The sequence below is a fragment of the Artibeus jamaicensis genome, unplaced genomic scaffold, assembly GCF_021234435.1.
Source record: "Artibeus jamaicensis isolate MK-2021 breed Jamaican fruit bat unplaced genomic scaffold, CSHL_Jam_final contig_484, whole genome shotgun sequence".
Classification (NCBI taxonomy): Eukaryota; Metazoa; Chordata; class Mammalia; order Chiroptera; family Phyllostomidae; genus Artibeus; species Artibeus jamaicensis.
This window is the reverse complement of record NW_026521859.1, coordinates 8,129,271-8,141,626: the sequence shown is the minus strand read 5'-3', so window position 1 is coordinate 8,141,626 and position 12,356 is coordinate 8,129,271. Positions and strand designations below refer to the sequence as shown.

General features: G+C 41.6%; 1 protein-coding gene across 4 annotated transcripts in view; it reads right to left on the bottom strand.

The window, feature by feature from the left end:
• Positions 1-12,356, bottom strand: part of ADGRF5 (adhesion G protein-coupled receptor F5) — a 98,583-nt gene that overhangs the window by 17,639 nt on the left and 68,588 nt on the right. For 3 of the 4 annotated variants that reach the window (XM_037142558.2, XM_053668280.1, XM_037142561.2), the window contains exons 11-14: positions 5,085-5,255; positions 3,122-3,241; positions 2,762-2,971; positions 486-698 (exon numbers count right to left, since the gene is read on the bottom strand). In XM_037142558.2, coding sequence (XP_036998453.2) covers positions 486-698; positions 2,762-2,971; positions 3,122-3,241; positions 5,085-5,255 — 714 coding nt within the window. The remainder of the gene's footprint in view (positions 1-485; positions 699-2,761; positions 2,972-3,121; positions 3,242-5,084; positions 5,256-12,356) is intronic. The other variant, XM_053668281.1, reaches the window with a different exon arrangement.

Genomic DNA, 12,356 nt, shown 5'->3' with positions numbered 1-12,356 from the left:
AGGGTTTGGGCTCCTTCTATTGGCAGATGGCCTCAAGGAAGCCCTAGCACTAGTTAAAACATGTCTATTTTTCTTTTTCTCTATGTTTGGTGCTTGGCTATTTTTCTTTCTTGCATGTGCAGCTGTTCATTTAAGAGGATTTTTGTGGTACTTTCATAGTATATTGATTCAGATCTTGGAGGGAGGGCCTATCAGCATATCTAGTCAACTACATTGAGGAAGTGGAAGACCTGTGAAGGTATCTTAACACTGTTCTTCATCAGTGCCCCCCAAAACCAATGGGCTCCACCCTCACAGAATCTTAAGATTTTGCCACAAGCCAAATAGAGTAAAATAAAAAGTAATAATGGCTTATGGGATTCACAATGTTATGTTCTGTCTCTGATTAAATCCCTATGTCTATTTTAAGAGAAAATTTTTAGACTCATAGTATGTCCACATGTAGGAAATACTATGTCCTAACGATTCAGCTATTGGCGTCTTACCAGCAGGAAAGGACAGGGAATCCACTTGGAAAGTTACTCTGTAGTCTTCATCTTCCTCGACACAGCACTTGAGGGGAAGGGAACCGTCGCATGGAATTGTGGCTTCCAAAGGATCAACCATGATGTTTGGCTCTAGAGGCAGCGGGTGAACAGTGACATCTTTGGTTGCGATACTGTATGAATTCTTATATCTAAACACGCAGTGATAGGTTCCTGAGTGGAAGGAAGCAAAAAATAAAGTGGAATTAAATCATCATGCCACAGAGGCATTTGTTGGGAAGGTTAAGAAGAGACTTAGTTGTCCTTGTCAAGCTTTCACAAGGGCACACAACATCTTCCTGGATAGTGGGTAAGATAATGGTTGATAGATTCCCTTCCTGGGTGCTCTATGTATTAAAAAAATTAACAAAGAGCCACCTACATACTCACTTACTTTCAGATAAAATTAAGTGGCTTATCCAAAGTCATCCAGTCTGTTAGGGTGGAATCAGGTTTCAAAACAGGTTTCCAATATGAACTCTAAGGCCCTTTCATTATCCAGGGTAGAGATGGGAATTCCAGTGTGTGCTGGGAAGGGAAGTTCTCTGAAGAGAGTTGTCACTCAGATGGGACCCTATAATGTCGTGATGGCCCCTCTTTCCATCTCTAAGTGAGTAGGCTCCTCAGTTCCCAAGACGCCATGGCACCAGAAAGGAGTTTGCGTGGGGAGGGAGAAAGAGACAGACAGGGAGGGGGGGATTCTTGGGAGAGCTCAACCTGTGGACCCTGGAATTAGATGTCTGATGTCTCACTCTTATCTAAAAAAGTCTAAAGAGGCTGACTGATCTTGCTGGAGTAAGAGGGAAGGCAGCAGCAGGAGTAGCCTGTGTGCTCAGCGCTGGGTGAGGTAGAGTGGATTCTGGAAAGTCCTCGGGTCAAGCTTCTTGAAAGGACTTCTTCCAGATGAGTATTATATGCCAGGGTCCATCAAAGAGTGAGCCACCATTTGAGCCCCTGCCATGGGAACAGGGTAGGAAGACGCTGTTCCCACGGGTCTATAAAAGTACCTACAATTTAGTAAGACACTTTGAAATTTTTTTTTACATTTCTTTTCTTTGCCCCAAATCTGGACAAGCCAGAGCAGCAGCTAGCCAAAGGAAAATCAGGAAGAACAAAAACAGAGAATAGATTCCTTTCAATTCTGTTGGGAGAGAAGAAAATTTTAAACTTAATATAAAATCAAAGTGTAGTTGATTTAGATGAGACTGGGTTATTGTAGCACTTGAGTATGAGAATGTTTAACAGGTGAATGTGATGGGAAAGTTATGGTTCCTCCTAAGTACTGCCCAGTGGAAGGAAAGAGCAATTTGGACAGAGTTAGGTGTGACTTCGGCACGGGAGAAAAATACTCTCACTTCTTGATTTTTCACTACCAACTCCAGCCAAATAGTAACTACTTCTTTCTACAAAGTTGCCTGGTCTTCTTACAAAAAAAAAAAAATAGAAGACCTGGGACTCACAGAATCTGGACTTATTAACTGTACAGTTAATGAGAGACCTCAGGGCAAAGCGGTTCAGAGGTGTCCACAGAGCCAGGCAGGCTCTGTCATTCACAAGATGTACAATCTCAGGAAATGTACTTAACCCCCCTGAGCCTCAGCTTCCTCATCAGCAAAGTGGGGATAATAATAGCATTATCCTCTCAGTTAATTTTTTAAAATAAATTAACACACAATACATAACAGTGTCTATCACATAGGAAGAGCTCAAGAAATGCCAGCTATTATTGCAGTGGTTCAATCAAATTCTCTTCCTCCCACCCCAAAAGATCTGCACTTCTTCCAAACATGGCTAAAATATAGAAATAAATAAGAAATCAAAATGTTCCTTTCTTTGGAACCAGGCATATAAACCTTTTTTACCTAGATTATTTTGATACCACAATTAGGTAAAGCACTTCCAAGAGTCTGGTGAAAGTATTTTTAATAAAAATCCTCTTAAATTCCTGAAAAGAACACAAACTCTAGAATGAGAGAAAGTTCCAGTCCTGGCTCTGCAACTTAAGGTGTAGAAGCTTTGGTGTATTCATTATACTCTCTGAGCCTCAGTTTCCACATCTATAAAATGAATATAATGACCTCTTGCCTGAAAGGGCTGTTGCATGAAATGTGATGACATATTTAACATAAAGTGGCCGGCACAGACAGGTCCCAGGACAGGCCCTCCGTGGGTGGTAACTACTGCAGTGTGTTTCCAGGGCTCAGGGCAGCAGCGTAGGGTCCTGGCCTTTCACTCACCATTCCACTCCCTCGTCGAGGTCCTCACTGTCAGCACCGACTCTGCTTTATCGGGATACCTCCTCGTGGTGTAAAACCTTTGGTATATTTTAATTCCAGCAGAAGTTTTCCAATACACCTCATCATAGTTACTCACATCACTGATGCACTTTATAGAAAAGTTTTGTCCCTCAGAAACAGAAATTGGGTCCGGGGTTATTGTTAGGTTGGCTGAAAGAATGCAGACAAAACAGACAAAAGAAAACCGACAACAAGTACAAGGTTTAGTCTTTCTGGTGCCATCGACACATGAGTGAAATTTAAGATAGAGACAGAAAGTGTGCACCGTCCTGACTACTTGTGTCAACGCGGGATTGGTACCTTGCTGCTCCTGGGCTTTACTTGTTTCTAGGCTGTTCCCGGTGGTGCTCTGAACTGTACTCATTTCCATCACATGCCTTAGGAACTCGTGCACTTCCCCTTTGTGGCTGGATTTATCTCCTGATGATCAGCAGAGCGAAAGGTTGCAAACTTAGGGATGTCGACTTAACCCAAGCTCCCCTCCAACCTTTTCCGGGACACCTCAGGGCACACTAAATGGCTCAGTTCTCAAAACACTTTGTTCTTTTGTTTTTGAAAGTACTTTTTAAAAATTATGCCACATCATTTTTAATTTCTTTCTTTCTATATGTCTCCTCCATAAAAATGTGAGCCCCTCAAGAGCAGGGATCTTTCTTCTGTGCCCTCGCATCCCCCAAACTCAGCACCTGGGGCTAGAACTCGGTCAGTGCTTACTAAACAGGAGTGATGTCTGGAGCTACATTTGAAGTAGGGGGATCACAGCATTTCCTGCTCAAATCCAAATTGGGCCATAGAGGCCCCCTAACTGTGTCCCTCCATGTTTACTCATCCTTCTGAGAATGTCCACCTAGGTTCATAAGAACGTATTCACTGAGAATTTCAACAAGACCCTACAGATATAAAAACTTACATGAACGTGCTGCTATTTTTGCCTCCAGATCTTGGAGCATGTATTTTACACAGGTGACATTTCAAAATACCATCCACTCGTGTCTTATATCAGTAAACAAGTTTGTGCCTTGAGCCACTGAGGCTGGCCTGCTCCTCCGATCAGGGTAAAACCTCATCTTTGGTCATAATCAGAAAAAATCAGGGTTTTCTATAGTGCCCTGGGAGGGCAGAAGCTGGGATTCAGATGTTCACATACAGCCCCGAAGTCACACAAGCTTGGATCACAGTGCCCCTTGCTTCGCCCTTACTGTCAGTAGGGACCTTGAGATGGCGACTGAAGGATTAGTGGATTCTGAGAGAGAAAAGAAAAAGGCTCCTGGGCTCTTGTGATTCTCAGATGAGGTCCAAACTACCAACCCAGTGGTTTTCAGCAGAGGCTGCACATGTCCCTAAGATAACCAAGGGCCCATAAAGGACACAAGTCTTGAGTTAAAACCTGCTGTGTACAACTGCACTCACAGCAGACAACTGTGAGTTGCACAAAAGATCTGGGATCCCACCACGGGGGTGTTTGCAGATAAACCTAATCTTGCTCTTTGTAAAAATGCCAAGTCTTGAGAACAGGAAGTGTGAGCAAGAGTAACGAGCATATTTATTAGTCCTTTCTCAAAATTGTATAGGTGAGGGGGGGTCTTATGATCTATTGTACTAGTTCATTTCTGTAAGATAGGTGGAAAAACAAGTTTGACTGCTCTATTTTTGCAGATAGAGCTGAAGCTGTAATGCTTTATGATATGAGAAGAAATGCTATTTTTAAGGGGCATAAATAAGCTGAATGAATTGAAATATTTAAAAAACCTTTTTATAACGGTACAGTAACCACAAAGTATCAGATTGCTAAAGCTTTCTGCAGCACTCTTCCTAGAAGAGGTGAAATGGGAGAGGAGGGACGACGGGGAGAGGTGAAGGGGGATGTGGACTGAGCCAGGCTATTGTAATTCAAGGGAGAAAGAATAAAATTATGGGAGGAAATGGGGGAAATTAGGAGTGTTGCCCTCATTGTCAACTCAAGATTGAATAGGACTCATCTGAGTGTGAAACATCTCTCCGTCCACTTCCTGCCTTAGCAGCACAGGCAGTCTGTCCTTCCCTGCAGTCAGGTCCCCATCCCACCCCTCCCCTATTTGAAAGACTTCACCTGAACGTAAATGGCACAGAGAGAAGTTCTCTGCTGTTTCCCATTTTGTGACTCACCCCAACCGCACTCCCACCACCAGGGAAGGCCCTGCTTGATCGGCTCATGGATAATCCCAATTGACTGGCAGCCCTTGGTTTGAGGTGCAATACTGAAAATCCTAGTAAGAGTCCTTACCCACAGATATGAATGTCACTTCTATGTCCTTACTGCCTCGAGCTCCGTGGGCACTGATGAACTCACACGTGTAGATAACTGTTCTTCCAGCTGACCCACTGGGACACTGAGTTCCATCGGCCTTGAGGGTGTACCTGCTGCAGCTGGAATCTGATTCTGTTTCAGAGTTTCCTGCAGAGACATAGCCGTTCTTTTGCTGTCACAGTTGGCTGACTCTGAGTTAGTAGCAGAGATGCCAAATTATTGAAAAAGAATTACTAATTAAATTAGTTCTCTTCTCTTTGAATTAAGAGGTGGCAGAATGTGTACTGGTTAGGTCTGTGGACTAAGGAGCCAGATTTCCTGGCCACAAACTCAAACTGTAACTGGCAGGGCATTGTTGAGAAAGTCACTGAACTGATCTGTGCTTCAGTTTTTCCAGATGTAAGATAAAGATAAATAACAGTAAATACAGCCCAGGACTGTAGTCAGGCAAAATGGGTTGCTACATAAAAACACTTAAAACAGCACCTGGCTGGGCCCTGCCTCATTAGTGATGGTCACTAGAACATGAAATATAAAGAAAGAAAAGCAAGGTCTTTGGACATGATTTCCACCAGAAAGAAAAGACTGCCAGGTTAGTTAGACTATTGTTATTATTATTGAAAGGAGAAAGAAGCAAGACAGGAACATCTGATATTCACGTCATCTGAGAAATGTTTGCATAACTTGTTCCCTCTTATTATTAGCCCGTATGTTTTATTGGAAGCTTCAACTTCATGCTTTCTCGGGCTACCAGCTGTTTCCCCTTCAAAATAGCTCCTCTTCAACACCTTGCTTTTCAGTTCTCAGATGTCATGCCCTCCAAGCCATCTTTACTCCTTGCCTATTGTTCTGGTGAATATTTTCTACTCCAGTCCCTCTTTCTTCCAACACTGCCAGGCATCCTCCAAACACTGTCAATTTCCCCAAAATTAAAGAAAAAGAACCTGATTAGCTCTAATAGGAATGCATCCTTTTCAGCCTTGGCTGGATAATTGGTGATGTTTGAAATATTTTGATTGATAGGTAACCAGCTTTTCTCCCAGTCCCCAAAATGACTATTCAAAACATAAAATTGATTTCTATCTTCACCCTCTTGGATAAATGACCTCCTAGCTCATAGGCACAATTGTCCCTACTTATCTCAATGGTTCACCCCTCCACTTAATTTTTACAAACCCAATTTTCCCAGTACCCACAGACCATATTCTATTCTTTATCTTTCCTCTCCCTTGTGACTTTAGTCTGTCCTCAGGCTCTTTCATGCTAATCAATGGGTATACTTCTCTTCCCTTCCTAAAATAATCCTCCTAATCTGGAAGGTTGTGTAGCCACCACTGAGTTTTCTTCCACTTTTCATACCACAATGCTTGTGCATTTGCCACCTTTAGTCTTTTACTGCAACTTTTTATCAAGTCACTATCATTCACCTTCTTTCCCCTACACTTCACTTGAAGTGTGGTTTCCTCTTTCCCAGATCCAGTGGCTTCTTGTCGTGCTACCTGGACTTGTCATGCTACCTGTCATGCTACCTCGACCACCTTCTCTGTGACCTGGCCTACCGAACTCCACAGGTCTCTCCTGCTTCTCTTCTCTCTTCATCCTTCCCTTTGGGTCTGCTTCCCAGGTTCCTTTCCTTTTGTCCCCTTCACGAATACTGGTGTTCCCCAGGACATTGGCCTTGCCCCAAGCACTCCAATGTTGGCCCTTCCCTGTCTTTTTCTCTACTGTCTCACAGGACAATGTCATCTGCACCATGCCTCCTATTATATATATATATAGGATGCTCTTATATTTGGATGAGTCTCCACTCTAAGAGAAACGATCTTGTTAGAAACTCTAGAAGCAAATTCCCAACTGCCAATTCAATATCTGAGGTACTTCCAACTCAACATGTCCTACTGGAACTTATCTTTCTTCTCCCCAGACAAATCTGCGCAGCTTCTAATGTTTCTTTTCCTCAACATTGGCAGTTCGTGAAATGAAAAGTCTTAAGTTCATTTTTAATTACGTATATTTTCTTACATTCCATTTCAGTCAGTTGTCAAAATTTTTAGGCTGTACTGCTAAAACATCTCACAGCTGTCTTATTTACTGCAACCCTGGTCAGTATCCCGAGCCCCATTGCCTGTTATCTGCCAATTGCATATTGTTGTAACTGGGTCTTTGTTCTGGTTATTTTGGCCCTTCAATCTATTGGCTACACTACCTTAAAATTTATTTTTTTAATTTATTTTTAGTTTTTAAAATTTATTTTTCTAAATTTCAGTTATTATCTGACTTCTCTCTTCTTTTACCTTTAAATCTTACCCTTGCTGTTTCCAAGTATTAGCTACTATAAATAGTGCTGCTATGAATAGAGAGGTGCATAAATTCCTTTGAATTGGTGCCCATCAGTAGAGGAGAGGATAAAAACACTGTAATTCGATTACACAAATGGAATACTATGCAGCAGTAAAAAAGAAGGAATTCCTATCTTTTGCAACAGCATGGATGGAACGGGAAACTGTTATGCTAAGTGAAAGAAGCCAGTCAGTGAAAGACAACTTCTATATGATCTCACTTATAAGGGGAATCTAATGAACAAAATATACTAAGAAGCAAAACAGAATCAGAGGCATAGAATCATGGAATAAACTGACAGCTGTAAGTGGGGAGGAGGGCAGCTGGGGACTGATTGAAAGAAAGTGAAGGGACTAGTCAAAGAACATATAAGAAGGACCCATAAACATGAACAAGGGTGTGGGGACTGACTATGGAAGTTGGGAGCAGGCTTGGTGGAGGGGGGTAAGGGGGAAATTGGGACAACTGTAATAGCATTAACAATAAAATTTTTTAAAATAAAATTAAATTAAATTAAATCTTACCCTTGCCTTCAAAATAAGCTAAAATCTCCTTAGTGGCATAAATGTATTTATTCACAATATGATTTTAATCTGCCCCTGCACTCTTTATTTAATTCTATATCATTCCTAAGAACTAGGTCAAGTCCTTCAACATGCCTGTAGCTTCATACCATGTGCCTGTGTTCACACCTGGAATATTCTCCTTCCCTCATCCTATTGACTCTTACTCATCCTTCAAGCCCAGCTTTCCCACCAAACTAATGTGTAAGACAGTGAGCTATGCAGGATGGGGTATTAAAGACATGTACAGAAATAATTATAATATACAGTAGATAAGTTTCATAAAAGAGGAATAAATATAGTGTGGAAATTAAAGGAGAGAAGTTTTAGTTAGAAGATTTCAGAGAAGAGGAAAGATTTGCTCTATGCCTTGAAAGACATAGGTAGAAAATGTGGCTGTGGTATTCTAGTGTGCAGTTGTGGTTGAGTTGTATGTGTGTGTGGATTGGTACTCTTTGGAGAATGTAGTGTTCTATAAACCTGTCTCAGGAACTAGGGCTCAGCTGGGGGATGGAAGGGCAATAAGCCATGTGGGCTCTAACCTCCCCATCCTTTTTCTAACTCAAGCAGCTCCATTCTGATATGCTTTACACATCAGAAATGGGGTTCTCAAATGGGGGCACTGTTGCCTCTTTGGGGGACATTTGGCAATATTTGGGGACATTTTTGGCTGTCATAACTGAGAGGTGCTACTGATGTCTAGTGAATAGAGATCAGGGATTCTGATAAACATTCTGCAATGCACAGAACAGCTCCCCCCAGCAGAGAATAATTTGGCCCAAAGTGTCACTAGTGCCAAGGTTGGGAAACCCCACATTAGAGAAGCACATGAATTGTGCTTGAAGGAAAAATTCTACAGGTAAATTGGAAACCACTGGTAGAAGCCACAGCACACAAGCAGCCGCATGCTGGTCATGTCTGGGGGAACCAGCAGTTCTGTGAGGTTGCAATCTGCAGGGAAAGAGTGGAGATGAGGCTCCAAAGAGATGGCAAAGTCAGAAAATGAAAGTGGGAAGTGTGAATTGGCAGTGTTCACACTGTATTTCATATAGCACCCCTGGGGCTGTGCACCTCGAGGTCTCGCCCAGATGCTACTGAAGGCAGCAAATAAGCTGCTGATATGTTCTCTGGAGAAGAGATGCTATGCAACTAAAATTTTACTGCTCAAGGTTAGATCACATCTAATGAAAAATTTTCACCAACCATAGTGAGGAAAAATGAGGGGCTGGCTTTTAAAGCTATTGCCACTATCAGAAAGTAGTTATTGTGGCAGATTCAATGCATTCAGGTCTGTTTTAAATATTTATACTCATCATCTCAGTGCTTATCCCTACAAAGTCTTGCAAAGAAGGTACCATTATCACTATTTAATTAACGAAGTTCTGGGAGTCAATGAAGTGACTCATCTTGCTCTGTGTCAGGACAAGGGTGCATGGCTGCGCTGGGATGACAGCTCTCCAGGACTAGGTGTCATCTTAGCGAAAAGCACAGGGTGTGAGGCTAATTTTTCCAGGACAGAGGACTTGACTCAGTTCTTTCTTCTTCTTTTTTTTTTTGTTCAAATCCAATTTTGTGGGCATTCCTTCAAGTAGAGGACTCACTTTTTAAAGCCAAATTTGTTTATGGCATCGCTGGGAACCCAGAGAGACATGGAAGAGGAAGATCAGGGCCGTGGAGGGGAGCCCTTTGCCACAGTCACGGAGACATGTCCTCATGTGCAAATGAGTGACTGGACTAAATGCAGGGCTCTCAGTACCCTCTGTCCAATAAGGTCTCATGTGACTTCTGGATCATATGCCACTGCCTAGATCCCAAACCTGGACATTCTGATTTAGTTGCAAGAGTGAAGCCCTGACATCTGTTTTTTTTTTTAAACAAAAGCACATCCCCCACGTGCAGCCAGGATGGACGTGCTGTTCCAGCAATGCTGCTTGCCTGCTTGCTACTGCACGTCGAGTTTCTGCTTTGTTCTCCCCCAGTCCCTGAGGCAGGCTGTCTTCTAGTAGTACTTTATAAAGTGTAGCTTAATGGATGAGATAAAAAGAGCCATATATATATATATATATATATATATATATATATATATATATATATGCTGTCTACAAGAGACCTACATCTGAACAAAAGACACACACAGAATGAGCTGACACCCTCTTGTAAAGATTCAATGGTTTTATGAATAATCTGCATGACAACAGGCAAGGAAATATGAACTCATTAGGGAACTGTTGTAGCTTATGGGCAAGAAGGGAATTAAGACTTCATTATTTTTTATCATCGTGCCACATAAGAAGGGCTATGGTGACACTAGAAACTCTGTAGCCTTTAAATTCCCTCCCTTGTCAGCATGTCTCTACCTAGTCAAAGCCAATATTTGATAGGGGAAAATGAGAAACTGAACTAGTAATAATAATAATTGGTCCCTCTACTGTTACTACTAGCAGCAGCAGCATTAATGCTACAGGAGTCCCTCTTTAGCCACAGTTTTGCTTTCCAGCTATTTCAGTTACCCACAGTCAGCCATGGCCTGAAAATATTAAAAAGAAAAATTCTGGAAATAATTCATAAGTTTTGAATTGCCCGTCATTCTCAATAGCGTGATGAACCCTTATGCCATTTCTCTCCATCCCACCCTGGATGTGAATCACCTTTTCCTCCAGCACGTCTCCACTGTATGTACAGAACAATTTGATATTTTGAGAGACCACATCCATATAACTTTTATTGTAATATATTGTTATAGTTGTTCTATTTTATTATTATTTATTATTGCTGATCTCTTACTGTACTTAATTTATAAATCAAATTTTATCATAAATATATATGTATAGTAAAAAACAGTATATCTGGGGTTTGATACTACCCATGGTTTCAGGCATCCACTGCCTCTTGGAACATATACCCTGTGGATAAGGGGGGACTCCTGTATTACTTCTGCTACCATTACCCTTAATATTATAGTTAGTGCTTGTTGGTTTGAAAAACTGCACGAGTCCCACTTTATGCAAGAGACGTCCCCCCACTCCTTAAAACTAGAAATTTCATTATTGCCGGTGACTTCTTTCTGTCTCTTACCACGGTGTTTTGAAAGTGAAATGAACCTGTTTCTGAGGTGAGGTAACATACTCAGTTCCGCTTGTTTAGGTGAATTATTTAGCTAGCTTGTTTCTTACTGACCTAGAAAAATGGGTGCTGAAGCACCTGTGGAGTTTGGAGAAAGATTGCTGCGAAGAGAGGGCAGCAAGGAAGGGGGAAGAAAGGCAAGGTGCCCAGAGCAGAGGCTAAATTCATCAGAGAACTGATTTCTGCGAGAGGCCAGGCCTGTGACAGGAAACCCATTGTTCTGAGGAAGGTTCAGCCTCCGCGGGGCACAGGCCTGTCTGAAGAAGCGGTGGCCACAGAGGTCTCTGAGCATCTGTGCCCCAGACTTCCTGGTTCCTCTGCCAGAGGGCCAGCTTTTTCACCTCTCAGAGTTGAAAGCTTAAGGGCTTTCACGGGAACTTTGCAAGGTCTATCTCCCATCTGGCAGTTCCTTCAGGATGCCTACACCTCCTCTTCCTTAAAAATCAAGGAAGTGACTAAAGGTACCATGTGTCAACACATTCAGCAGTTACCACATGCCTTTCCCATTCTCTTGGGTGCTTTAAAGTCAAATGCAAACACTGCAGCTGAAATGGGCTTTGCAAAATAGATTTGCTCAGGAAAAGGTACGTGCAAATTGTTCATTATTTTGTTTTTTATGGTTTAATATATTCTGATGGGAAAGGCTTTGTAGAATAAAGTGTCCTAACGTATTTCATGGGTAAAGCCATATTTTATTTTAATGGTTTTTTAAGGCAAAGATAAACATAATACTGTCATTTCTTAAGGGAAGGATTGGATGTTGTTATATGAGGGTTCTAGGCAGAAAGTAGTCTTTTGCTTCTGTATAAACTCTGCCAGATCAGCTCATTCCAGTGCTGGCTTGCCAGGCATGGTGAAGGAGTTTGGCCAAGATAAACACTGGTTTTAGGACACAAGGCTTGAATTGAGTCCCAATTCTTTTTCTTTTCCTATTGTGACAACCTTGAATAAGTCATTTAATTTGGACCTCAATTTCGTTTTGAAAATTAGATGGAAAAAAACACATGCTTCAAACTTGGGGTCAAGTTTAAATGTGATTAAAAGTAATAACATGTTTTTTTTAAAAATTAGTTAATTACAAACTGTTATACAAATCAGAGTTAGTATTGTATTTTTGTTTTGCATTGTTGTTATTATTATCATTCATCAGTATAAATTGGGGGGTGGGGGGGTTGGGGAACTTCAAGTAAGATCTCAGTTCTAAAATGAAAGCAAATTGGAT